A 25,706-nucleotide genomic window follows, 5' to 3' on the forward strand; every position below is an offset into this window, starting at 1 on the left:
CTGTTAACAACCTGTCGTGAAAAATAAATATGGAATTACGAAGTGAACCCTTGAGCTTGGTGTCAAACCCTAAATACACTTTGTGGAGCTTCCCGAATAGTGCCAACGGCGAGCCCGAGCGTCGTTCGTCGAGCACGCAGCGCAGTGCTGCCAAGCATCTCGAAATCAGTTCGTTGAGCACGGTCGAAGAGTTCAAAAGCTACGGCAAGGAACTGGGTGATGGACAGACCGTCCTCTGTGTCGGAAGCTTTTTATATAGCTGAAATATGGCAATGGTTTGGCAGATGGATATACAGATGCTAATATAGTGAAGCTCCGATACTTCACAATCGCGGTGTACAGCTGGACATGCAATGGAAACGGCACGTGTGAAACAGTTATTGAACCTTACTAGCATTTATCGGACGTTGCGTGACCTTGCTAGACGAAATGTGTGTTCCAATCGAAGCGGAGCCACGACACGTAATTTGTGTTGAGCGGCAGGTTGTCATCAATGAAGTACGTCATTGTTCGCTGTAAGTGCTTTACATACAACGGGCTTAACCTCTGTATGTTCCTGTATTGCGGTAACTTGTGCTACTATTGTGCTATTACTGTGGCACTTCGGGCTGCGTTGCTGGCCGGTTATGTGTGCGAACGCAATCACTTGGGCGTAGAAAAATGACAGAGTTCTGTTATCTTCGAAGCATTTACAAGAAAAGGGGACCTGTCAGAGAAAATGACACAGGGAAGGAATTTTTCAAGGAAATGTCACTGCTGCTATGAAAACTGACGAAGATAGCCCCTTAAATTAAAATCTCGAAGCTCAACACAACGTAGAAGTATCGAACTTTGGTTGGCTCCAAAGAAGTAGTTGGATATAAATGTTGTGCAGAAGAAGTATTGCTAATTATGAAAAGCAGAGTTCATAATAAACATATGTGAGAAAAGGAGTTATTCAGAAACTCTTATTAGAAGAAGGGAATCAGTGAGTCAGACAAGTTTCTCACATGCTTTTCCTACTACGATTCATATGTGAAACTATCAAAAGCGGTGCCCATTGCAGCATGAGTTCCTTCATCTGGGACGGCAGATAACTGTTGGAGTGATCGCTATAGCAAGTAGAAATCTATTAATACCAGTATTGTTGCAGAAACGAGATGGAATCTTTCTACACGTAGGTCAGTGGCCTGAAGAGGGCGTAACAAATCGCCAAAACTGATAGCCAAATAAAGTAAGTTTGGAAACGACAGCAAAAAGGTGTTTGATTCGACAGTCTATATCTAACAGCCGAGTCCCGCAACCATCTCAGGGAAGACGGACCTGTAGAGGCATAACAAATTGGTTAGCAGAAGAGTGTAATACTTTTCACACGGACCCTCTGAAAGAGTTACAGTAAAGCCGAGACATATTGTCGTGAAACTTTTCCCAAAGCCACAAAATATGGGTAGGTGAAGTGTAAGAGGTTGTTTGTTTTGCTCTGATGCTTGTATCCTGCTAAGAATGACTGGCGGCTGAGGGACGCCACCAAGTTCCCTAGGTCCTGTGGCAATTGGATGGGAGGCCTAAAGATCGGGACGTCACAATCAAACGGATCTGGTGTTAACCTGCAGCCCCAGTCGGCGTTTCATGAATGCCGACAAAGGACTCGATGCATCTTCAATCATTTGTCAAGAAAATACGGCGTGTTGTCAGACAGGGAATTACCACGGACAGTAACCGCCGTCTTTACTACAGACCGTCTTATGAATGGGGTCTTGGCTAATAGGTTCCTCGCTTACTGATTTCCAGGGGGGTTTCAATGCGAGTTCGAAAGACGTGGCACCCTCTAACCAGCTATCCAGCGCCGTTCGTTCGGTGGGTAACTTTCGAAGTGAGACCATTAACGACAAGACGATACAATGGGAATTGAGCGCACTGAGGGGCAAGCGTGCGGTAAGGAGAACAAAATTCTCAAGCAGGAAAATGGTGGTCACTCACAGAGCCTTTCTGAATGCTCTCATTCTGAACATGATTTTGCAGATTGTTTCGAAATGTTTTCATTGCAGATCTAGGCATGTGATCTGCATGCTGTTACGCATAGGCAATTTAGACTTTGAAATCTGGTGGCATGTCATTCTGTTCCTACTAAATTAACAGACTTGTTCACTTTCTGTCATCCTCCACTTTATAGCGTTCCACATTGTTGACTGTTTTGTTCTATGAACATTTGACTGCTTTCCCGCAAAACCTAATCTCCACCTCCTAATATAATTTAGACGCCACTTCTCTAGTCTTTTACTATTGTTTTTATTCCAGTCATATGTATTCTGACTGGTTTGATACGATCCGCCATGAATTCCTCTCCTGGCCAAGCTCTTCATCTCAGAGTAGCACTTGCAACCTACGTCCTCAATTATTTGCTGGGTGTATTCCAGTTTATGCCTTCCTCTAAAATTTTTGCTGTCCGCAGCTCCCTCTAGTACTGCGGATTTCTTAACAGGCGTCCTATCATCCTGTCTATTCTTCTTTTCAATGTTTTCCACACATTCCTTTCCTCTCCAATTCTCCGCAGAACATCCTAATTCTTTTAACATTCTTCTTTACCACCATATCCTCAGGTACTTCGATTCTCTTGTTCTCCTGTTCTCCCACAGAAAATTATTCACTGCCAATAAACGCTGTATTCTAAGCATATATTCTCAGATATGGCAATTAGCCATGAAAATAAAAACATAATTGGGTCACAGATAATACGTCAAAAGAATGTAGATATGGTTCAAATGGCTCTGAGCACTATGGGACTTAACAGCTGTGGTCATCAGTCCCCTAGAACATAGAACTACTTAAACCTAACTATGCCAAAGACATCACACACATCCATGCCCGAGGCAGGATTCGAACCTGCGACCGTAGCAGTCGCGCGTTCCGGACTGTGCGCCTAGAACCACGAGACCACCGCGGCGAATGTAGATAGGTTTCAGGTAGCAGCAGATCTCAAGAGGCAGACAGCACGAGATACAAACATGTAAATATTCACGTATAGGTACAATAACACTAATCATTTATATCATCAAAGTAGATTAGAAAGAAATAAAGGAAAACTAATTGCATGAGATACTAATTAACTAATCTACATATCACATATCCATAGTCATTCAAGAAGTAAGCTAAACACTATAAAATAAATTAACGTAAAGTGTAAATGATAGTTCTTCTGTAAAGTACTGAATAAACATTTAAATATTCATTGTATTATTCATACAAATATTCAGATGAAAACACAATTTAAATTTAGATAAAGAAACTTGTGAGTAGTAGCATTAAGCAAAAACTCATTGTAAACAAATGAAACAACATCACTACAATCGTCTGGGGAAGGAAGCCAAGCTGACAACAGAAGTGGAAGGTCGACAGAAGGCTATGGTCTGAGTGTGAGAGTTTGTATCATTGCACAATAAGTCACTGGCTACAAATTGGAGACAAAAGTAAGGAATTTACTGACTCACACTTTACATCAGTGTGGAGACTGAGCCAGGTGTATTTTGAAGAATATTGTCCCACACCTGACCCACGTAGCGAGAGGATGGGAAAATCCAGCAACTGCGAGGGACAAACGATGCACACCTGTGAGGAAGGTGAAGTGACCCCATTAGCATGACACACAATAGCAGCGACTAACAATTGCAAAGCACTGGTAACAGCTCCGTAGTACCACCACCTGGAAAAATAAAACTCAGAATATCTCTCAATACCAGATGGAGAAGCTAGTAACTGAAAACAGATATATCATTTCCAAAATTATCTATTCGGACTTGACCATATCACATAACAACATTACTGGATAACATATCCTATCCCTATGCCAGTGAAGTTGCAAATTCTAAGAGAGAAGAGATGAAGACACAGGAAGCAACATAGAAAAGAAAAGGTCCCAAGATGAGGGCAGAAAACAGCAAAAATCCTTTCTAAATCCTATACCTTAAACCAGTATGAGATTTGGCAGAATCAACAGAAAGCAATATTCAACAAAACTGAGGCAGTTATCTCATCCTATCAAACAAACGAAAGGCGGTCAAATCATCTAATAGAGATCACATAATGGGGATATCAAAATGCAGCAACCATTGAGGGGCTACTCTCATCAACCTTGACGGCAGCTACACTAATAAAGGACTATGCCTCCTATGTTGTCACATCATGGCATAGCATGGGACGAGCAGTTTGTCATCATAACAATGCAACATGGAACTGACCATATAATGGCATTCATGATCGAACACTCAGAACTGTGAATGTTGAGCGTGGGATTAGCCAAGCGATCTAAGGCGCTGCACGAACAGTTCGACGACGTTTGCAGAAGCATGGACTATAAGCTCAGAGACTATGGCTGTGGTTACCCTTGATGCTGCACCACAGACAGGAGCGCCTGCGATGGTGTACTCAACGATGAACCTGGGTGCACGAATGGCAAAACGTCATTTTCTCAGATGAATCCGTGTTCTGTTTACAGCTTCATGATGCTCGCATCTATGTTTGGTGACATCGCGGTGAATGTACGTTGGAAGTGTGTATTCGTCATCGCCATACTGGCGCATCACCCGGCGTGATATAGGGTGCCATTGGTTACAAGTTTCGGTCACCTCTTGTTCACATTGACGGCAGTGTACTTTACATTTCAGATGTGTTACGACCCGCAGCTCTACCCTTCATTTGATCACTGTGAAGCGGCTGGTCCCGGCAGAGGTTCGAGTCCTCCCTCGGGCATGGGTGTGTGTGTTTGTCCTTAGCATAATTAAGGTTCAGTGGTGTGTAAGCTTAGGGACTGATAACCTTAGCAGTTAAGTCTCATAAGATTTCACACACTTTTTTTTTGTGGATGTTGATAATCTTCAGCAACATCGCACAGAGTCTACAACTCGCTAGCAGCATTAACCACCACTGATCGACAGCAGCATCAGGAAGCAAACCCAGCCCAAAGTTTAAAATGTAATGTGCATGAAGAAAGAAAGTGATACATGTGACAAATTCATTGTAATGTTTTAAAGAGTGCACAAGATAATCACTTCAGCAAGGATTTGGATGAACCATCTTAGTACAATGTAACCACAAGTACTAGAGAGAGAAATGTTGTAAGATTAGTCAAATAACTGCTATAAAGGACTGTAAAGCCACAAATAATTATCTAAACAGAAAATGCCATACACTTAAAATAAAAAAATTATGTTAAAATGACTTCATCTGGCATAAGATAGACAGATAGTTGGACAATGATTAAAATTAATTGTATTTACAGTTTTGCACTACAATAAGCAATGCCTCAACTATTGATCATAGCTGCACGAAATTGATTTGGAAGGGATAGTATGTGTAAGATGTCCAGATTTTATGGACCATAGAGGAGCTTGATCCATTATGACACTAAAATACAGTAGGAGATCCTCAGAAAAATAATCATATTATATCAACAAAAGGCAACTGCAGTAATCTCATGTACTGAAAGCTAACAAAACAATGTCTACCAATATATGGACAGTGGCATGAATAAACAGGTGAAAGTGAAAGCAGGTGGTTAACGGCATCAGAAAACCCCACTTAACAAGAGCATGGAAAGCTTCAGTGCAGAAAGGGATAAGGTCAAAACAATACATTTTTCCCTTTAACGTAAATATGGCCACGACTGAGGGTCGGTGCATAGCACGGCACTGCATGGCATTAACAGGGCTAAGCTGCGACCCAGCAACAAAAATAAAAGTCACCTCTATGAAGACGGTGATTGGCTGATGCCATACCGGGCGATGCGGACGCTACATCGTGGGCAGATCACAATAATATAAAAACATTTTGAGAACTAAAATGGCTAGATATCTCTGTCATCTGATGGCGGACTGCACAAGTGTTTGGAAAATAGCAGCGTCATTGAGAGCTTTGCTTTCTGCGAAGTGAGGACCACGCTTCACGTATGGTGGTGACAGATAGCAAAGAGGTAGTTAATTATTACTGCAGGAATTTTTACAGGCAAGGAAATTGTACACTTCACTTCAACCCTTAGCATGTGTGCAATAGCTGTTATTTCAACTAGGGAAAGAGTAATGTTCTACGGAATGCAGGAGAGTTGAGACTGAGTGAATTCAGTTAAGGCCAGAATAGGGAATTAGCTTTTCTGGTCCAGCACTGAGACAACGCTGTTGCAGATGCCACTTGGTAAAGTACCATTGCGCAATAGGCCACAGCAAATGTTGAGTCAAGATTTTGCCTACACCAGCTTGCATACACTTTGACCATTGAATATCAAAAGATGGATACTAACCTATCCTCACATTGAGAACATGAGAATTTTTCATTGGTTCAAAAAGTAAATTTATTCTCTACCAACTCAATGCATTGACCAGCTATGATCACGTAGATGTAAAGGAGCTGATGAAAATTATAATCATTCTTTTCTGTGATAGAAAAATTTCGTATGTAGAGATAACGATATTAATAATCGTCTGTTCGATACATCCAGGAGTTAAATATTGTGTTATTGAGTATTGAAAGTAATTGAACATGACCGTTGTGCATCACTTAACCCCTGTAAGCACAGTTGATAAATTACATGTAGAAAACAAAATGGAATAGCTGTTTTGTCTTTCCAGAATAAATCCCAAACTTTCGCTTTTATTAATTCATCCATTCTAATTAAGTGACAGCAGCATTTCTACAGATATTTGTTATGATCTGCACCTAATATTAGCCCCCTTACAGGGCCAGTTCATATTTATTTATATCATCTGTTTAATGCCCTGGGCTTGAGAAGAGAGTTCTGATGATTTGTCCATTTGCGCGCTAAGTGGTAAGCTAAGTTTGCATACGTTAGTACACTCACTGTGCAGATACAGATGTGAGGGCACTGACAACATCATAGACAAAACGACTCGTATGTGTAGAGAGATCACGATGGATGGTCGTTGAAAAATAAGAGGACGTCATCTACTAAAGTCACTGCAGCGATGAATGTCGCGCTTCCGAACCCTGTCAGGAAAAATCAAAGGAAGGGAGATCTGTAATATTTGAACAGCAGGGCGAGATGAAATTCCAAAACCACTCATCACTGATGCAAATTTCCATTACAGGAAAACAGGTTGCTGAAGCTATATAACCTGAGCTTTGGAGCGATGGAAGAAAGTAATTTGGTCGGAAGATTCTTGTTTCAAACTGCTTCCGACTTCTGGCCGATTTTACATCCAGAGGGTAAAACATGACAGGGGCTTGGTGATGATTTTGGCTGCCATTGCGTGCTACTTTATGGGTCCAAAGCTTATTCTAAAAGGTGGCGTTACTGGTGAGAGAGATATTCTTTTCATAACATCTGACGACAGCAACATGTACTATTGAACAAACGTGACTATCTGCAAGAAAAAGAAATGATGTCCTGACTCCAGCATGTTTCCAAGGCATTCCCTGACATAACTAAATTACTTAAATATGAAATCAAAATCAGAACTAATTCTTGAGCTTCATCCTACAAACCAGTAGAAAAACTGAGCATTTTAACTAAAGTTCAGCTAAAAATCTAATACAAGTTCGGAATTACAAATACAATGAAAGCCTCAATTTTTCTAGGCAGTGCAAAGTAGTGTATGTAGTTTACGTTCTAACGTATGAATTGATATGTTTCGTTATTCTGACATAGTCATTCTACAGATCAGGCGTCAAACATGGGGAAGTAGAGATATGCTTGCACACAAAGCTACTTCCAGGTGCTAGGAAACCATGTAACCTGTTGCATCTCCACAAACACAGATGCACAGAAATTACAGTAATTGTCAGAGCAGTACCATTTTATCGCAGCACCAAACAGAGTACGAATAAGTAGCTTTGGGTACCGTGGTACACCGGCCCAGATACATTGCAATGTCGAATTAAGTTGTGGAAACAGATCTAGAGAACATAAAATTTATGGCTTCCACATTAACTATAGCAGAGACCTGAGTGAGCACACCTTACGTAAGAATAAAAGACTGAAAACAACTTCCTTCCATCACTCTCTCTCTCCGCTGTTCCTTCAAATGTCGGCAAAATGTAATGTAACGTCTCATACTCATGACAAGTATCAATGAAATTTCATACTTATGAGTGGAAAACCGCACTTAAGTTCATTTTCAACAACAAAGGCAAGGCCGATTTTTTTTACAACTGTAGAGAGTGTAAGATTACTTGTCGTTACTGTAATAAGTTCTATATCGGTCACTCAGAACCACAACAGCTAAAGTGTCAGAACGTGATGAACGCAACTGGAGGATGTGGAATTCTTAATCCGCATTTTCTCATGGTGTACTGAGGAGAGGATACAGTTACCAGCCACAGTCCAGAGCGCTCCATCCTGCGATAGTCCTAATGTGACAAAATAATACCAAGTGCTGTTTTTTCTAAATTTTGCAGCCATTTCATTGTCCATTTCATGTTATATTTACTGAACCCATTATTGTTTAGTACTGCTATCGTAACTTCTTTCAGGCAGAAATAAAAGTATTGGATTTGGAGTGATTTCTGTCACTGTATGGGGATATATGAAGAAAACGAAGACGAATACGGAGATTGATGAAGTTGAAAAAGAAGAAACGTATGATAAAAGAGGTTCATTATTATCTGATACAGGGATGGATGCTGTAGGCAGTGAAATAAGTTGTGAGAAGAACAATGTCTACTTGGGGAAGGACAAATTAACGAAATGGATGAAGAGCCGCCCCCCCCCCCCCCCACCAAGGAATGTAAGGACACGACCCCAAAATAATGTTACTCACCTATCAGGTGTTGAAGGTGCTGCCAGAATTTTTAAATCCGTCTGATAATGCTTCAGTTTCCCTATGATGTTCTAAAAAGTATGTGGATATACTAACATGTACATGGGAAGCATTTCAGGCTTTTTTTCCGGAAACGAAACACAAAAGACAAAGATGTGGTTGAAATTAAGACTTTTGTTAGGTCACTTATTTTTGCAGACAAATGCTTTACTAGTTTGAACTTCTGTAAAGAGCTCCTAAAGAACTAACTTATTAAGCCTGAAACTATTCGTAAAAATTAAACAGGACTTCCTCCTTAATTTGTGAATATTAAACAAAGTTAAGTAGCAGTAGCTTATTTTGATTTCAAAAGGATTTGACAATCGTCATGTATGTGCCAAAAAATCACAAAAATATGGTACTTCTTCCATCTACGCACTGCAATAGTAAAACAGATAATAGCACAGGAGACAATAAGGCACCTGAGATAATCACAATGTATAATTCCACAAAAAATGGGAGTCGTTACCTGGGTGAAATGTGCGCCACGTACTCCAAGTTAAAAGAAACAAGACGATAGTTCTGTTCATTATTTTTCCGTATCTTTGGTATTTCTGGAATAAATGGTCAAAGATATTTAAGAGAAATAGCGAAACCAATAATATAGCCAGAAGATGGTTCCGAGGAGTATGATGTGAAAACAAAAAGCTTATATGTGAAGTGCATAAAATGTGTCTAAGTAACATTCTTAGAATATGCAATCATTTTTCCAAGGAGAACGTGTTTCAGATTCGGAATAAAACATAAAATAACCTAGAATATGTTTAAACTTGACAGAACTAATAAATATCTCAACCGAATGTAGAAAGATAGTAATATTTCTACTTTTTATTACTATTTGCATGATTAATGTTTAAATTTATATTACCAAAGCATAGAAAGTGTATAAATTTGTGGAAGAGTTTAAAACTTCAGTCCAGTAACATGGCAACACAGATTCTTTGCACTGCAAAATTATTTATGCTCATAAAGTTTCAGCTGTTTTCAGCAGCCCTTGTTATAATGAACGTTATATTTACAGCGCGCCAACTCCCTATTAGCAAAAGGTGAACTCTGAATCTGTTGAGGACCCTGAATATTTACTAACAGGTTAGTTTTTACATTAAAATATAGGTTACAACTGTGAAAAATAAATTTTACCCCTTTTTCGCATCACTTATTCCGTATATACCACTTTTTCTAAAATTGTTCTTCAGCTTCAGAGTGTAATGTCTTCTATTCATATTTTTATTATTGTCCATGTTATTTAAGCTGCTACGTAGTCTGCAGTTTTATCATGTGTACGTCTTGTATTCATTTAAGCCTAATATTGCATACTTTTATAAACCTACCATTTACGTAGTAATGTTAACAGTTATGTGCTGAGATTGAAGGGATGCATTCCTTTTGTCTCATTTTGTTCCTATACTTTTGTTCTCCTTTTACTCCCATTAGGTGCAGCTCCAGGGTTCGGTGATCAATGGGGTGGGGTTAGGTTTTTAACAGCTCTTTCCCACTCCTTTCTCCACTTAAGATCTAATTTACGTCCACTTTTACCATAGCACGGCTCCCTACAACGCACAGGACTGCTGCATGTGACTACGTGAGCGTGGAAATGCCGGGACTCTGTTTATTTCAGTCGTTTCCGACCACGCTGATGAAGTCTTTCTGTAATTTTTCCTTACAACGGACCACTTGAACGCAAAAAACTAAGTTCAGTCTTTAGTAGGGCCATTTGCAAGTGTTGTGTTAACAATGCTGACAGAAAAATTATTACCTGATAGTGATATACCATTTGCAGCAGGAGAGCGACACAAAATGAGGGTCCGGGACATGTATATATCAGCCTTCTATGGGATGTATGTATTACACTTCACTGACTGGACATGGTAGGCATTTAAGAAGCGTTTGAAACAAACCTTTCATTTGCAGCATGGAACAATGAATGAAAAACAGCGTGCCAAATTGATCACAGAAGTTCCCGTCATCAAGATCATAAGCGAAATGCTTGGGAGTTACAAACCATGGAGGAAGTTGAGATAGGTATACACTCTTAAAGGGTGAATATAGAATCATGTTGGTAACCGGGTGGCGAGAACTGACGGAATGTGATGGCATGCAACCGAATGCAACCTAATCTGTCTTGAAGATTCCAGTGAAACTGCCTATCCTTTAAGGCATAGATGCACGTAGTGCGATAATATGTTTTATAAGCACGTAAGAAACGAAGATCGAGAGGCTAAATTTGTCCAGTGGGTAAAGGTGCTGTGATTTGCAATGCCACATGCTCTTCAGAAGGAATAATTTGCTCTAAATGGATATGATTTTTACTCGGAGACCAGGAATCCAGGAAAAGGAAATTATTTTGGCCTGCTATTGACCAAAAGAAGTACTTATACCATAGTTGTAGCTCTCCTATGCCCATTTCCCCACCCTTGCTTGCTGTGATATGAATATTCCATAAAGCCCTCCAAGATCACACACACGAAAAAGATTCGTTGGAGACAAAGCCCCTCCTACTTCTCGTATCACAATAGACAACTTTCCAGCCAATGTTCTGTCCAGATTAACAGTCGGCGTAGTTGTATACGAGAGCATTAAGGCAGTGATGTTAGCTGATCTTGACACAACTCTCTTGGTGTATCTAATTTCCATCGTTCCTTTCATATACATTTACTCTTCAAACCCTGGTTAGTCGGAGTTGAAAAAAAAATCCGTAATGAGCGATAGGATAAGTTTCTTTATCTCATCTACGAAATTTCGCCGCACTCAGCAATGTATACGCCCAGTCCCTTCCCCTGTGGCCATTAGCAGCGAATATTGCGGTTGCATCATAGACAATCGAATGCGTAACCATGTATGGCCTTTCGCTGCCTCCCATTCAAGTGATTTCTTATTAGTTGGGAACGAGTTCTATCGCCTCCTCTTTTGTTTAACTCAACTTTCTCTGAATCAGCTGTCTCGCCTGTGGACTCTCGAATTATGTCGGACTTGTGGTCAGCTTGATAACTGTCACTTTTACTTGGCAGGATTTAACTCCGCAGGTGGCTGGGAAGGAAACTCACCAACCTGGGCAACAAACAGTCAAGAGTCTTTTAATTTTGTAAAAATAGCTACTATTTCGTAGAGTCTTAGTTTTGTGGTAATTTATTCTCTGAAAGTTATCTGAGAAATCTGGAAATTCATATACAGAAAACACTAACACTTTTAGCCGGCTGTGGTGGCTGAGCGGTTCTAGGAGCCTCAGTCCGGAATCGAGCGACTGTTACGGTCGCACATTCGAATCCTGTCTCAGGAATGGACGTGTGTGATGTCTTTAGGTTAGTTAGGATTAAGTAGTTGTAAGTCTAGGGGACTGATGACCTCAGATGTTAAGTCCCATAGTGCTGAGCCATTTGAACCGTTTGAACTAAACATTTAGATTAATGCCTTTAGAGCGTCACGACCCACACGGTCTTCCGCCACCTCATGCCCTTGGATCCATGTCTGCCACTCAAACAGATAACTTTTTTCAAAGTTTATTCTCAATGGACTCTTGGCGATCGACATGTAGGTTCTCCGTGTTTTTATTAACTTATTTAAGGCAAATTCTGGTGTGATTATTTTGTAAACGACGCAGCCGGTTTCCTCTCCCATCCATATCCTGCCTGAGCTTTTTCTTCTACTCTAACAGCCTCGCAGTCAACAGAAAGTTAAAACTCTAATTTCTCTTCCCTTTAAAGTTAAAGTTTTCTGGTATGTTCCGTTTAAATAATTTTACTGTTTAGCCTATATATTTTCAGCTGCGTTACAGATGAACTGTATAAGGTGTTATTTACTTTATTTTTGCATCACATATTTCCTTTACCTTGCCTTATCCTGCATAGTTGGTGAATATGGATTGGGGCTAAGAAATGAAAGAGGAAGCCGCGTGGTAGAATTTTGCACAGAGCACAACTTAATCATAGCTAACACTTGGTTTAAGAATCATGAAAGAAGGTTGTATGCGTGGAAGAACCCTGGAGATACTAAAAGGTATCAGATAGATTATATAATGGTAAGACAGAGATTTAGGACTCAGGTTTTAAGTTGTAAGACATGTCCAGGGGCTGATGTGGACTCTGACCACAATCTATTGGTTATGACCTGTAGATTAAAACTGAAGAAACTGCAAAAAGGTGGGAATTTAAGGAGATGGGACCTGGATAAACTGAAAGAACCAGAGGTTGTACAGAGTTTCAGGGAGAGCATAAGGGCACAATTGACAGGAATGGGGGAAAGAAATACAGTAGAAGAAGAATGGGTAGCTTTGAGGGATGAAGTAGCGAAAGCAGCAGAGGATCAAGTAGGTAAAGAGATGAGGGCTAGTAGAAATCCTTGGGTAACAGAAGAAATATTGAATTTAATTGATGAAAGGAGAAAATATAAAAATACAGTAAATGAAGCAGGCAAAAAGGAATACAAACGTCTCAAAAATGAGATCGACAGGAAGTGCAAAATGGCTAAGCAGGGATGGCTAGAGGACAAATGTAAGGATGTAGAGGCCTATCTCACTAGGGGTAAGATAGATACTGCCGACAGGAAAATTAAAGAGACCTTTGGAGATAAGAGAACCACTTGTATGAATATCAAGAGCTCAGATGGAAACCCAGTTCTAAGCAAAGAAGGGAAAGCAGAAAGGTGGAAGGAGTATATAGAGGGTCTATACAAGGGCGATGTACTTGAGGACAATATTATGGAAATGGGAGAGGATGTAGATGAAGACGAAATGGGAGATATGATACTGCGTGAAGAGTTTGACAGAGCACCGAAAGACCTGAGTCGAAACAAGGCCTCCGGAGTAGACAACATTCCATTGGAACTACTGACGGCCTTGGGAGAGCCGGTCCTGACAAACCTCTACCATCTGGTGAGCAAGATGTATGAAACAGGCGAAATACCCTCAGACTTCAAGAAGAATATAATAATTCCAATCCCAAAGAAAGCAGGTGTTGACAGATGTGAAAATTACCGAACTATCAGTTTAATAAGTCACAGCTGCAAAATACTAATACGAATTCTTTACAGAAGAATGGAAAAACTAGTAGAAGCCAACCTCGGGAAAGATCAGTTTGGATTCCGTAGAAACACTGGAGCACGTGAGGCAGCACTGACCTTACGACTTATCTTAGAAGAAAGATTAAGGAAAGGCAAACCTACGTTTCTAGCATTTGTAGACTTAGAGAAAGCTTTTGACAATATTGACTGGAATACTCTCTTTCAAATTCTAAAGGAGGCAGGGGTAAAATACAGGGAGCGAAAGGCTATTTATAATTTGTACAGAAACCAGATGGCAGTTATAAGAGTCGAGGGTTATGAAAGGGAAGCAGTGGTTGGGAGGGGAGTAAGACAGGGTTGTAGCCTCTCCCCGATGTTGTTCAATCTGTATATTGTGCAAGCAGTAAAGGAAACAAAAGAAAAATTCGGAGTAGGTATTAAAATTCATGGAGAAGCAATAAAAACTTTGAGGTTCACCAATGACATTGTAATTCTGTCAGAGACAGCAAAGGACTTGGAAGAGCAGTTAAATGGAATGGACAGTGTCTTGAAAGGAGGATATAAGATGAACATCAACAAAAGCAAAACAAGGATAATGGAATGTAGTCTAATTAAGTCGGGTGATGCTGAGGGAATTAGATTAGGAAATGTGGCACTTAAAGTAGTAAAGGAGTTTTGCTATTTGGGGAGCAAAATAACTGATGATGGTCGAAGTAGAGAGGATATAAAATGTAGGCTGGCAATGGCAAGGAAAGCGTTTCTGACGAAGAGAAATTTGTTAACATCCAGTATTGATTGAAGTGTCAGGAAGTCATTTCTGAAAGTATTCGTATGGAGTGTAGCCATGTATGGAAGTGAAACATGGGCGATAAATAGTTTGGACAAGAAGAGAATAGAGGCTTTCGAAATGTGGTGCTACAGAAGAATGCTGAAGATTAGATGGGTAGATCACATAACGAATGAGGAGGTGTTGAACAGGATTGGGGAGAAGAGAAGTTTGTGGCACAACTTCACCAGAAGAAGGGATCGGTTGGTAGGACATGTTCTGAGGCATCAAGGGATCACCAATTTAGTATTGGAGGGTAAAAATCGTAGAGGGAGACCAAGAGATGAATACACTAAGGAGATTCAGAAGGATGTAGGTTGCAGTAGGTACTGGGAGATGAAAAAGCTTGCACAGGATAGAGTAGCATGGAGAGCTGCATCAAACCAGTCTCTGGACTGAAGACCACACCAACCAACCAACCACCGTGATCAAGAAAGTACTATAATGTAACGTATTGTTGTGCTATGGAAAAGGCTGTCTCATTGTAGCTGTACGACAAAAGTTACTACTAAAACATGTTTTACTTTCCAGAATAATACATAAATCTGTGCAGACATAAAACAGAAACACCACAAAAGCAACATTGTAAATTGTCACTCATTAGTAGCGTCGTGATAAAATCGTTTAGCTGTCACATAAACTAACCACTGTGCCATCTGGTATCTCACAGAAAGTACTTTAAATCCAGAATGTATTTTCTAGTAAACCAAAATGTTGCATTAAAGTCTCATTAGCAGTACCAGTATATGTTCTATGTACGTAAGCCTTATAGTCGTTACGTAATCGTGCAACTAACAAGCAAGAATGTACACACACAATAACGCTGTGTCGTCTGTTCACCATAACAATGCATTCGTAATTTCTGTTTAAATATGTTCTCTTGGTTCTTGACTGGATATTTAACTTCAAACATTGTTGCATGTTAACAGTTTCTTAAGTCTAACAAAGCATACTAGAAATGTGAAGTGAAAAATTTTATGGCAAAGACTAAATTACAAAAAAATAGATTATCTCTCAATAAACGGTTTTACATGTGAAATGTGGTGCAAGCCTTTACTCTTACTACTATGCAGAGCTCCAGCTTCAACGGAATCATCGTGTGGTATATGTCGGTAAAGAATACTGGAATTTTTTTCAAGGTTAGCATCTATGTTATTTTTCCCTGAGCCAGCTGGCGCACGTGGCTGCCTGCGGTGCAAGTCATTGTCTGTTTCTTTGTTGGCGCGCGTCGTTATTAGGATTAGGAGACCTAACTTCTACAAATTCACCTTGTCGAGAGTGCCCTGCTCGGTTTGAATCCCGCCAGTTCCGATAAAATTCAGGTGATTATATCGCCTGTCATCATGTCAGTAGATTCCACAGTTTCTTTGTTGTCGGTCACGTGGTGGAGAATTTCTCCCTGAATCGTAACTGCGCGCTGAACTGTTGCATCTGAAATTATTCTGTCCCCCTTGATAATAATAGTTCTGGTTAGCATATTGTCTGTTTCTATGATTGTCTCTGTCATATTCATTACTACGGAAACGCGAACTTTCTCTGTAACTATTACTCTGCCAGTGGTTGTCATATGGGTGGTGTCTGTTTTGGTCACGATTTGTGTTGTGAGAATAGCCTTGTCATGTCCAGTTATTATTTCTTTCATCGCGGAATTGTGACGGATGTGACGTGTAATTGTTGTTCTCCTGTTTTCGCGTCCCTCGATTGTCAATGTCAATTTCTAATTCTTGTAAGAGTCCCTGAAAAGCTTCAATGTCGTCTTTGCAACGTCCTGCCAAAATAATATGTCGTAAACGTTCAGGTAATTTGATTAAGCAAATGCGGATGAGTTCTGAGGGGCTGTATGGGTTTGACAGGTACTGATTCTTGTGCAACATGTCTTCAAAATATTTCACAGGACTGGAGAATTCAGATTGTTCGAAATGTTTCATCATTATGATGCTATGTTTTACTCGGTCTTGTGTAGCTTGAGACCAATATGCTGAGAGGAAGGCATGATAAAATTCTCCTTCACTGTGACAATCGTGAATGACCGATTGCATTCTTACAGCTGGTTCATTCTCTAAGTAGCCACACATAAATTCTAATCTGTGCTGCAATGACCAGTTGGAAGGAAAACAATGAGAGAATTGATGAAGCCATGCTCGTGGATGAATGTTGTTGCCGGAATTCTTAAATGTTTTGAATTTACGTGTAGTAATGAACAGCTTATAGTCAAAATCATCGTGTAGGCGAGTAGCATATCGGTCATTGTTACGTGGTGTCGGCGGTTCCATCTCAAAATTCAGTGCACCTTGCCAATTTCTTTCATAGTTTCCGAAATGCCCTGTGTTATTATTTTGAGACTTTTCCGTATTTCCAAGCCCCTCTTCCCGTACTGGAGCGCGAGTGTCCTCTGAAATATGTAATTCTTGTATTACTTGTGCCAACTGATCTTGCACTCCCCGGATTTCTCTTTTGCACTGTATATTGATTTGATTTTGATTTTGTTTGAATTTCCTAATTTGTTCGCTTTCTTCTGTGTCATTGAAGACTACCGGTTTTGTGTCATTCAGATTATCATCTACCTTCGTAGATAAATTATTTAGCTGATCCGAAAGTTCAACTACTTTCTCTGATAATGAACTAATTTCCTCCATGTGCCTTTCTCAACCAATTTTCAGAGTATCTACTGTGTCCTTTAAGTTTTCTTGAGTTTTTGCAAGTTGCATAACCGAATCGGTAGATGCAACTGAGTCAATTTTAGCTTGCAGGGTCTCATGATTTTGATGAACAATAGTTTGCAGTTCTTTTATGGCTGCTTCGTGATTCTGTAATGCATTTTCATGCCGCGAAAAAATAGGTTGAAAATGCTCACAAATTTGTGTTTTTACGTCATTACAGACTTTTTGACATTTCGATTCAATGTTATGTAACTCAGTAGTTAAATCTTCACTTGTTTGTTCAAGCATGGTGTCTAACTTTTGAAGATTTTGTTCCATTGTGTCTAACTTTTTAAGATTTTCTTCCACTGTGTCTAACTGTTGCTGTGTTTGTCTCTGGTGTTGTTCCATTGTGTCTAACTTTTGAAGATTTTGTTCGATTGTGTCTAACTTTTCAAGATTTCGTCCCATTTGTTTCTGATTTTGTTCAAGTGTTGTGTCTAACTTTTGTATCCTTTGTCCCATTTGTTACATTAACTGTAATAACAGTGCACTGGTGCCTGAAACATGTTCCTCAGTGCTATTCGGCAGTGCATTTGAACCGGAAGTATTCGCATTCTGAGAAGCAGAAAATGTGTCTTGATTTATTTGAGAAAACGGTGAGGACGCAAAACCTGAATCTACAGTATTTGCAAGATTGTGTCCTGTCATTTCGGAATCCTGAGGCGAGCTGTTGCCGACCGATCGATCGATAATGCTTCCTTGTTCACTAATTGTTTCACTGCCTACACCATTATTTGACGCCCGCTCCATTTCCCTATGCACAGTTACCAAATTACTACTTTGAATATTTGTTAATTCATTACATGGTGGCGTTAACACACTGCTTTCGTCTTCACTGTTATTTCTCAGTTTACTTTGGAGCCTAGTATTACGTTTTTCACACGCCATTATTGTCACAATATTTCACACGACAACACAGAAAAACACAATTTGAAGAGCAAAAATAAGAGAACACATTAACACAGCACTGAAAATAATATCTAGTTAATTGTAAGCTGCGAAATACTTGGTGCAAATTTACATGCATGCCACAACTGTGTACAACAATGAAAAACTACAACTACAACGGAAATTCTCTCTATAATTACGCGCTAGCAATAAACAAAAGCTACATTAATTACACAAACTACAAGAAAAAAATCAGAAGATTCCAGTGAGGTATCCTAGGCTAAGGGTCGACATATGAAACGTCCCCTTTTAAAAATTATACAGGACTGTGCTTAACCTGATACACAATATTTTTAGCGCAACGCAATCTGACTTTCAAAAATCCCTACAAAAGAATGGCCCTGACTAACATTAACCTATACCTTTCACAAATCACTTACCTCACAAAAATCTTCGTTACTCGAACTACTGCAGTACAGAGAGCGCCACTACTGCCAGCTAAATAAAAGATTCAAACTACGGAAGGCACTAACTACTGATAGGCATAGTTAGCAAATGAAAGATTTTAATAGAGAACAAACAATGTATTTACCTTAATAATCATAATATATATATCAGTTCATGACAAATTTCAAAACTCCGCCATCTCTCTCCCCACATCCACCACTGCTGGCGACACACCTCCAACTGCGCCACGCAACGTGCTGTTAACATCCAGCTGCCCAACACTACAATGGCAGACAACAATGCAAACTAGCCATAGACTGCACACAGTCCAGCCAGTGATTTTCATACAGAGCGCTACGTGGCGTTACTAATATAAAAACCAAAACAGCCTACTTGCAAAAGTACGATTGTATATTTTGTTGGTTCTTGGGTCACCTACGTCAGTCAGCATTTTCAACGATGAACATAATGACACTTAATGTACAAATAAACTGACTGATCCTCACCTTTGAGACTGTGTAAGGATGGTTCCGACCATTTATTCACCAAATCACAATAAACTTTGCAGTGATATGTAAAGCCAAATATCTCATTGAACGTTTTTCAACATTCATGATGGTGTACGTTGTAATTTTTTCAAGTGTGTAATATTTGGAAAATCGAGTAGTAGGCCTACAATCTTTAACAGACAGAAAACTCCCCTTTACGTTTTTCGTGTAGTTAAACCTTTTAATTTTGGCTATGGTGTTGTTTTATGCTCAGACCTTTACGAATTTTCAAGTCAGCAGGTTTCTAAATGGACTAAGTTGTGTGCTATACGGCTGATGCCTAAAAAGGCTGAGCAGCATTGATTTAGTCAATGTGGCGATCTGCCTAAAAACCCACTCCAGATTGGCCCGCACAACAGCCCTCGTCGTTAATCCAACAAGCGAATTCGATCCGGGGACAGCGCATTTCACAGAATACTGATTTGGCCGTGATAAAGTGTGTGGCTATCCGGCGTGTTGCTTTTGAATTGCACTCGTTGTATGTAATATCTTTTATAGAGAAGGAAGCAATTTACTATCAAGTGACTTTCTAAGCCGAAAACGATTGCCTAATATAAATTATGGCTTCAAAAATTCCTTTCTATACTCTTTATTGACAAGTAGCGTAATTTAATAAGCAATGAATTACAACCTTCATAACGTACGTATTGCTCCAGTGACCTCAGATACCAACGTATCAGTCATTGCCACTATGACCTTTGTTATCAGCTGTTTAGTTGCGTGTTATTCAATTATCACATCGCAAGTAGAGTGACCCAGCCTTCGGATGCAAGTAAGTTCTGTGCTTGCGCTGCTTTGCCGTTGGTCAGTATCGTATCTGCAAGACATGTCTCAGTATCGAGTTATAAAGGCAACAACGAGGAAACAGATCTCAGCTTTCCTCATATTAAAGCGGAGGATTATCTGTTTATCAACCACATAACCAGAGGAGGTACACTTCTACGCAATAAGTAAATGAAATAGTTATGTTCAACTCATATCTGCGCCTAAGAAAGGACAAAGAAAGGTATCTTTTCAAAGTACAATGGTCAATCTATGAATAATGTTCCACAATTTCTTTTTTCAGAATACATTTGCTCGTAAGTGTCAGCGTTTCATGCCAGTATTAAGTGTACTGTTTTTCTACATAGTCACCATGATGTTCACCAACTTTATGCTAGCATTATGTAAGAGTATGTGTTGGCCTTTGGTAAACTCTCTTGATCTCTTTTCATTGCTTTAGTTACTCTCTGGATAGCTTCAAACTTTGCCTCATGTAGAGGATCCGGCAAAAAAAAAAAAAATAGCATCCATGTTTCTCATGGTGCCGGGAGCATTGTCTATGAAGGTATTCCGAACGTGGCCGATGACCGAGCTGTCCTTCTGACTCTTTAAGCCTTGTTATTCATCGCTCAATAGTGCAGTCAACTATAATTACATACACTGGGCACAAACGTTTGTGGGTGCACTCCACGGTTTCTTTTTCAGTAATAAAGAATTCAGTTGCAGCATTTTGCTTATAAAAATTGTCTTGCGCTGACGCTACTTCCACGGTACACTACAGTAATGCCATCCGACGAAACGGTTCATAACTTCGCACACATGCAGAAGAGATACAAAATTTGCAGCATTTAAAGGTTTTCTTTAAAGTTATCAGTCTTTTGATAGGTTTGACGTTGTCCGTCACCAGTTTCTCTCCGAAGTCAACATTCCTCTGCAGCATTACATTTCACATGTTTCTATTCTCTCCTATTTTGGTTTTCTCACAGTCCATGTCTCTCTGCCATACAATGCGGTCATCCAAACGTATAGTCCCAGAAAGTTCCTCCTTGAATGAAGACCTACGTTTTGTACTAGTAGACTTCTCTCAGCCACGAATGCCCTTGTTTGCTTTTTATGTACTCCCTGCTACGTCTCTCAAGTATTATTTTGCTGCCTAGATAGAAAAATTTTCTTAATTTTACCTACTTTGTGATCACCAATTACGCAGTTAACTTTTTCACTGTTCTTGTTTTTGCTACATCTCATTACTTCCTTCTTTCTTCCATTTACTGTCAGTCCTTATTCTGTGCTGAGGAAAGCAATTTCATCAGCGACTCTTATCATTGATATCCTTTCACCTTGAATTTTAATCCCACTCGTGAATCTATCTTTTATTTTAGTCATTGCTTCTTCGACATATAAACTGAAAAGCAAAGGCGGAAACTACATCCCAGCCTTACACCCTTCTTAACCCATGGACTTCGTACTTGTTCTTCCAGTCGTACTCATCCCTCTTGTTGTTGTACATATTGAATATTACCTGTGCTTCCCTACACTTCCTTTTTAGCTCATTCCTAAGTGATTCGTTAATGAGTATTCGTGAACTTCCCTGAACATTTTTGCACTCCTTCTTTCATCGATCAACCGAAGTGCTTTTTCTGATACCTATGATTTCTTCGCCATGACCTCCTTGTACCGAAGTGTTTCTCTCCAACTTTAGGGATGTCCGTTTCTCTTCAACTGAACTGCCTACCGGACTACTTAATATCGCAGTATCTATAGCCTCAGAGAACTTCAAGCGAATTTCTTCATTCTTTCTACTTTATTGTAACACTTTTTCCGCATTATTTCTTATACTCACTAATAGTTCAGGCTAAAGTTCATCATTACCAACTTGTGATCTGAGTCTATATCTCTCCCTGGGTGATATTTACAGTGCAGTATCTCATTCTGCAATCTCTGCCTGACCAGGAGGTAATTTAACTTAAACCTTCTTCTGTCTCCTGGCTTTTCCCAAGTGAGTACTAGGTCATGCCAGTATCAGAATGTTTTGTTAATGCAGGCTGCATACAGCTTTTGATTGACAGGTCCCTAATGTATTGTTCTGCTAAGCGGATTATGGCCCTTTAGGGTTAATCTGTCCTTCTGAGATATCTTCCCTCCACCCCTCAGCCTCCACCGTCTTCTCCCCCTCCCCCTCATTCACCCCCAACCCTCTGGCATTTCCCCTCGCTGATGCAACCACACCTTGACTTTTTATTGATCGACTAATCAAATAAGCTGATCAATTAATTAACCTATCCCCCTCTGGGAAACACTAGCTCTTCCCCTCTCATCGCCCATCTGGAAACCTGCAGGAAAAAGGCTCAGTTGATTGGCTGTTGGTAGGGAATCGATTGCATTGTATGGAATATTGTTTACACAATTACTGATAGACAATGCAATACGTGGAATATTGTTTACATCAAGGATTTATTGGATACAAGGTGGTGTATGGAATATAGTTTATCCATTTATTTACAGAAACTGCCGGGAAACTGTTTGCAATGCATGGAATATTCTTTGAACTATTTCTGGTAGGCAAGGTAATGTGTGGAATGACCTTTATCTAAACAATTTGTTGGATACAAGGCACATTTTGGAATACAGTGTATACAGTCATTTAAAAAAATGCAGGTAAATTGAATGCAAAATGTGGAATACTGATTATGTAAATATTTTGAGGTTCGCAATGCAGTATGAAATATTTAAAAAATTTAGGCACTTTTTTTGTCCTGTTCATGCAAGGAATACTGTCGAAATAACTCATTGCATGTAATTATCTGTTGATAACCTTTTGATAGCAAAGTACACATCATTTTCCATCAGCCGAGCAGGGTATAGTACCCTACTACTTCTGGTTAGTTGCAAATTAAATCTAGGACAGTGTTGCATGGTGAACTGGTCAAAGACAGTATGGGGAGATTTTTAATCTCCGAATTTATCCTAAGAATGCGAGTATGCTGTGTGACTCCCATCCATATAGGGAAAGATGGGAAATCGTAATCGTAAATTACGCACTATGATCGAAGTGCTAGAAATGTGTAGATAACGTAACTGCATCGATAGAGGGCATCGTCTGGCATACTTAGGCGTATTTGTTTTTAGAATTAACCATAAATGGACGTACTGCACAATCATCTATCTACTTCAGCAACCTAGTATACAGTATACCGAAAGTAATGAAGGGATGGTTTAATGGTGGTACAGCCACTGGAAACCATGCTGTCATGTCACTGGTAAGCGTTGAAATCATGGAAAAAATGGTAAAATTGCTAAAATTGATAGCACGATCAACACTGGTGCCTATTGCAGTGCTGTTGATTACTACATGATGACTGAGATATACCACTTCTCTGAGATGGAAGCAGTCTGGTGGGAGCAACATCTTCTGGTGATGGCCTGCATGATAAAGTGATTGCGTACATGACTGCCATATGAGTAACCAACCGAAATGGAACACCTAGACATCTGCTACATGTCACTGTGAAAGATGAGATTAAATGTAGACCTTCAGGCAGCTGTTTGGAAACGCTTCAAAATTCCACAAACTCTTCCAGTTTCCATATGTTCTGATGCATTTCGCATTTTTTGTCGATAAGAAACATCGCCTCTGACTTTTGTTTCAACCATCTTGTGTGTTGTGGAAGCAGCGTAGTTTACACCATCGATGTCCAGCTTTTTGTGAGAGCCAGTGGACTGGAATACGTTAATGTCAGTTTAGCACCTGAAACGGACCGCAAAATCATAATGGGGAAAAAATGGCAGTGTGAAAAACTGGATGTGTTATTGTGTCAAACTGCGTGTCAAAGAACAACACAGGGACCCCGTCATGCGACTGATAGTCTGTGGAATATGGTACTCCTACAACATGGGTGATGAAACTTTACACTGGTCTGTGCAAGCGATTATTATTATTGGCCACCTGCTCTAGTGGACCAATACCTGTGTATTTTACAGGATCGCCACATATATTTGATGTCAGCATGCAGGTTTGTTTTCGATACATCAGAAGAGATGACTTCAATCTTATCAAGTGACAATAGCATAGTATTTATAGCTTTTAGTTTTTCACTGTTGGATGCTATAAAATAACAGGAATAGAAGGAACATTTGGGTGACAGACATGAATGCATCCGAGGGATGCAGATGTACTTTGAGCTCCAGTTAGGTTAGATTAGTGTTGTTTAACGTCAGGTCGACCGAGGTCATTAGAGACGGAGCGCTAGCTCGGGTTAGGGAAAGATGGGGAAGGAAATCGGCCGTGCCCTTTGAACCATCCCAGCATTTGCCTGAAACGATTTAGGGAAATCACGGAAAACCTAAATCAGGATGGCTGGAGACGGGTTGGGCTCCAGTACTTTTATGTAATTTGGAAATCCACCTCAATGCAATAGCAAAATCCTCGCCCTACTCCCAGTTCCTGTACGATGTGGAGTGGTCCTAATTCTCTTTATAAGAGACACCAGTGTCACTGCAAGTCACTGCTTAGTCGTTTTCTAACTATTTAGTTGAGTTTTTTTACTATGTGGGTGTTGTAATCATTGTTCGTGGCTGTTACTTGTATTGCTTATAATTATTTTACATACAATAATGGCCATTAAAATTGCTACACCAAGAAGAAATGCAGATGATAAATGGATATTCATTGACAAATATATTATACTAGAACTGCCATGTGATTACATTTTTACGCAATTTGGGTGCACAGATCCTGAGAAATCAGGATGCAGAACAACCATCTCTGGCCGTAATAACAGCCCTGATACGCCTGGGCATGCGAGTAAGATGCCTGCCATCTTGACAGCTAATGACACGAGGCCCATGGGATCTAGCACGGCGTTCGGCATTGCCCTCCTGAACCCACCGATTATATATCCTGCTAATAGTCATAGGATCTTGACCAACGCGGGCAGCAATGTCGCGATACGATAAACCGCAATCGCGATAGGCTACAATCCGACCTTTATCGAAGTCGGAAACGTGATGGTACGCTTTTCTCCTCCTTACACGAGGCATCACAACAACGTTTCACCAGGCAACGCCGAGCAACTGCTGTTTGTGTATAAGAAATCGATTGGAAACTTTCCTCTTGTCGGCACGTTGTAGGTGTGACTGCTCTGAAAACTAATTATTTGCATATCACAGCATCTTCTTCCTGTCGGTTGAATTTCGCGTCTGTAGCACGTCATCATCGCGGTGTAGCAATTTTGAGGGGCAGTAGTATAGCTTCCTCTGCTGAGTGGGATGTTATACATTGTGCATAACATGTCACGTAGGTTTACGAATTTTTGATTTGATGGATGGTTGGATGAAGCATGTATAATTCCGTCTGTTGCTATCGGATTTCTGAAGATATCAAATATGTGTTTATTGGTGTCTCTCTTTATTGGAATATCTCGGAAATGTATTTGCTTTTGTATTCCTTTTTCCATGGTGAACTGATTGCTTTTATTTATATTTTTTATGTCCTAATGAAGTTTATCAGTTTTCTGTGTTGCGGCATCTACCATACAGATTCTGTCATCCACATATCTGTACCAGCAAAAAAATTTTATCGTTTCTTTGTGACGACTGAATTGAGGATTTTCTTTCGTATGTGGTTGATGAATATGTTTTCCAGTGTTTCTGCTATTGGGGATAGCGATGGAAGCCCACCTTCATATCAGCAAAATTGCTTTTCTAATGGTAAATTATTTTGGGATGTGATTGCCTTCAGTGTTTTATTCATTTCATT

The 25,706-nt window shown here is 39.9% G+C and overlaps 1 protein-coding gene across 1 annotated transcript in view; it reads left to right on the forward strand.

The window, feature by feature from the left end:
* The window catches only part of LOC124594148, a 114,611-nt gene that overhangs the window by 58,634 nt on the left and 30,271 nt on the right, over positions 1-25,706 (forward strand). Inside the window, exon 3 of the mRNA XM_047132504.1 lies at positions 19,999-20,120. Coding sequence (XP_046988460.1) covers positions 19,999-20,120 — 122 coding nt within the window. The remainder of the gene's footprint in view (positions 1-19,998; positions 20,121-25,706) is intronic.

The sequence above is a fragment of the Schistocerca americana genome, chromosome 2 (assembly GCF_021461395.2).
Source record: "Schistocerca americana isolate TAMUIC-IGC-003095 chromosome 2, iqSchAmer2.1, whole genome shotgun sequence".
In the NCBI taxonomy this organism is placed as follows: domain Eukaryota; kingdom Metazoa; phylum Arthropoda; class Insecta; order Orthoptera; family Acrididae; genus Schistocerca; species Schistocerca americana.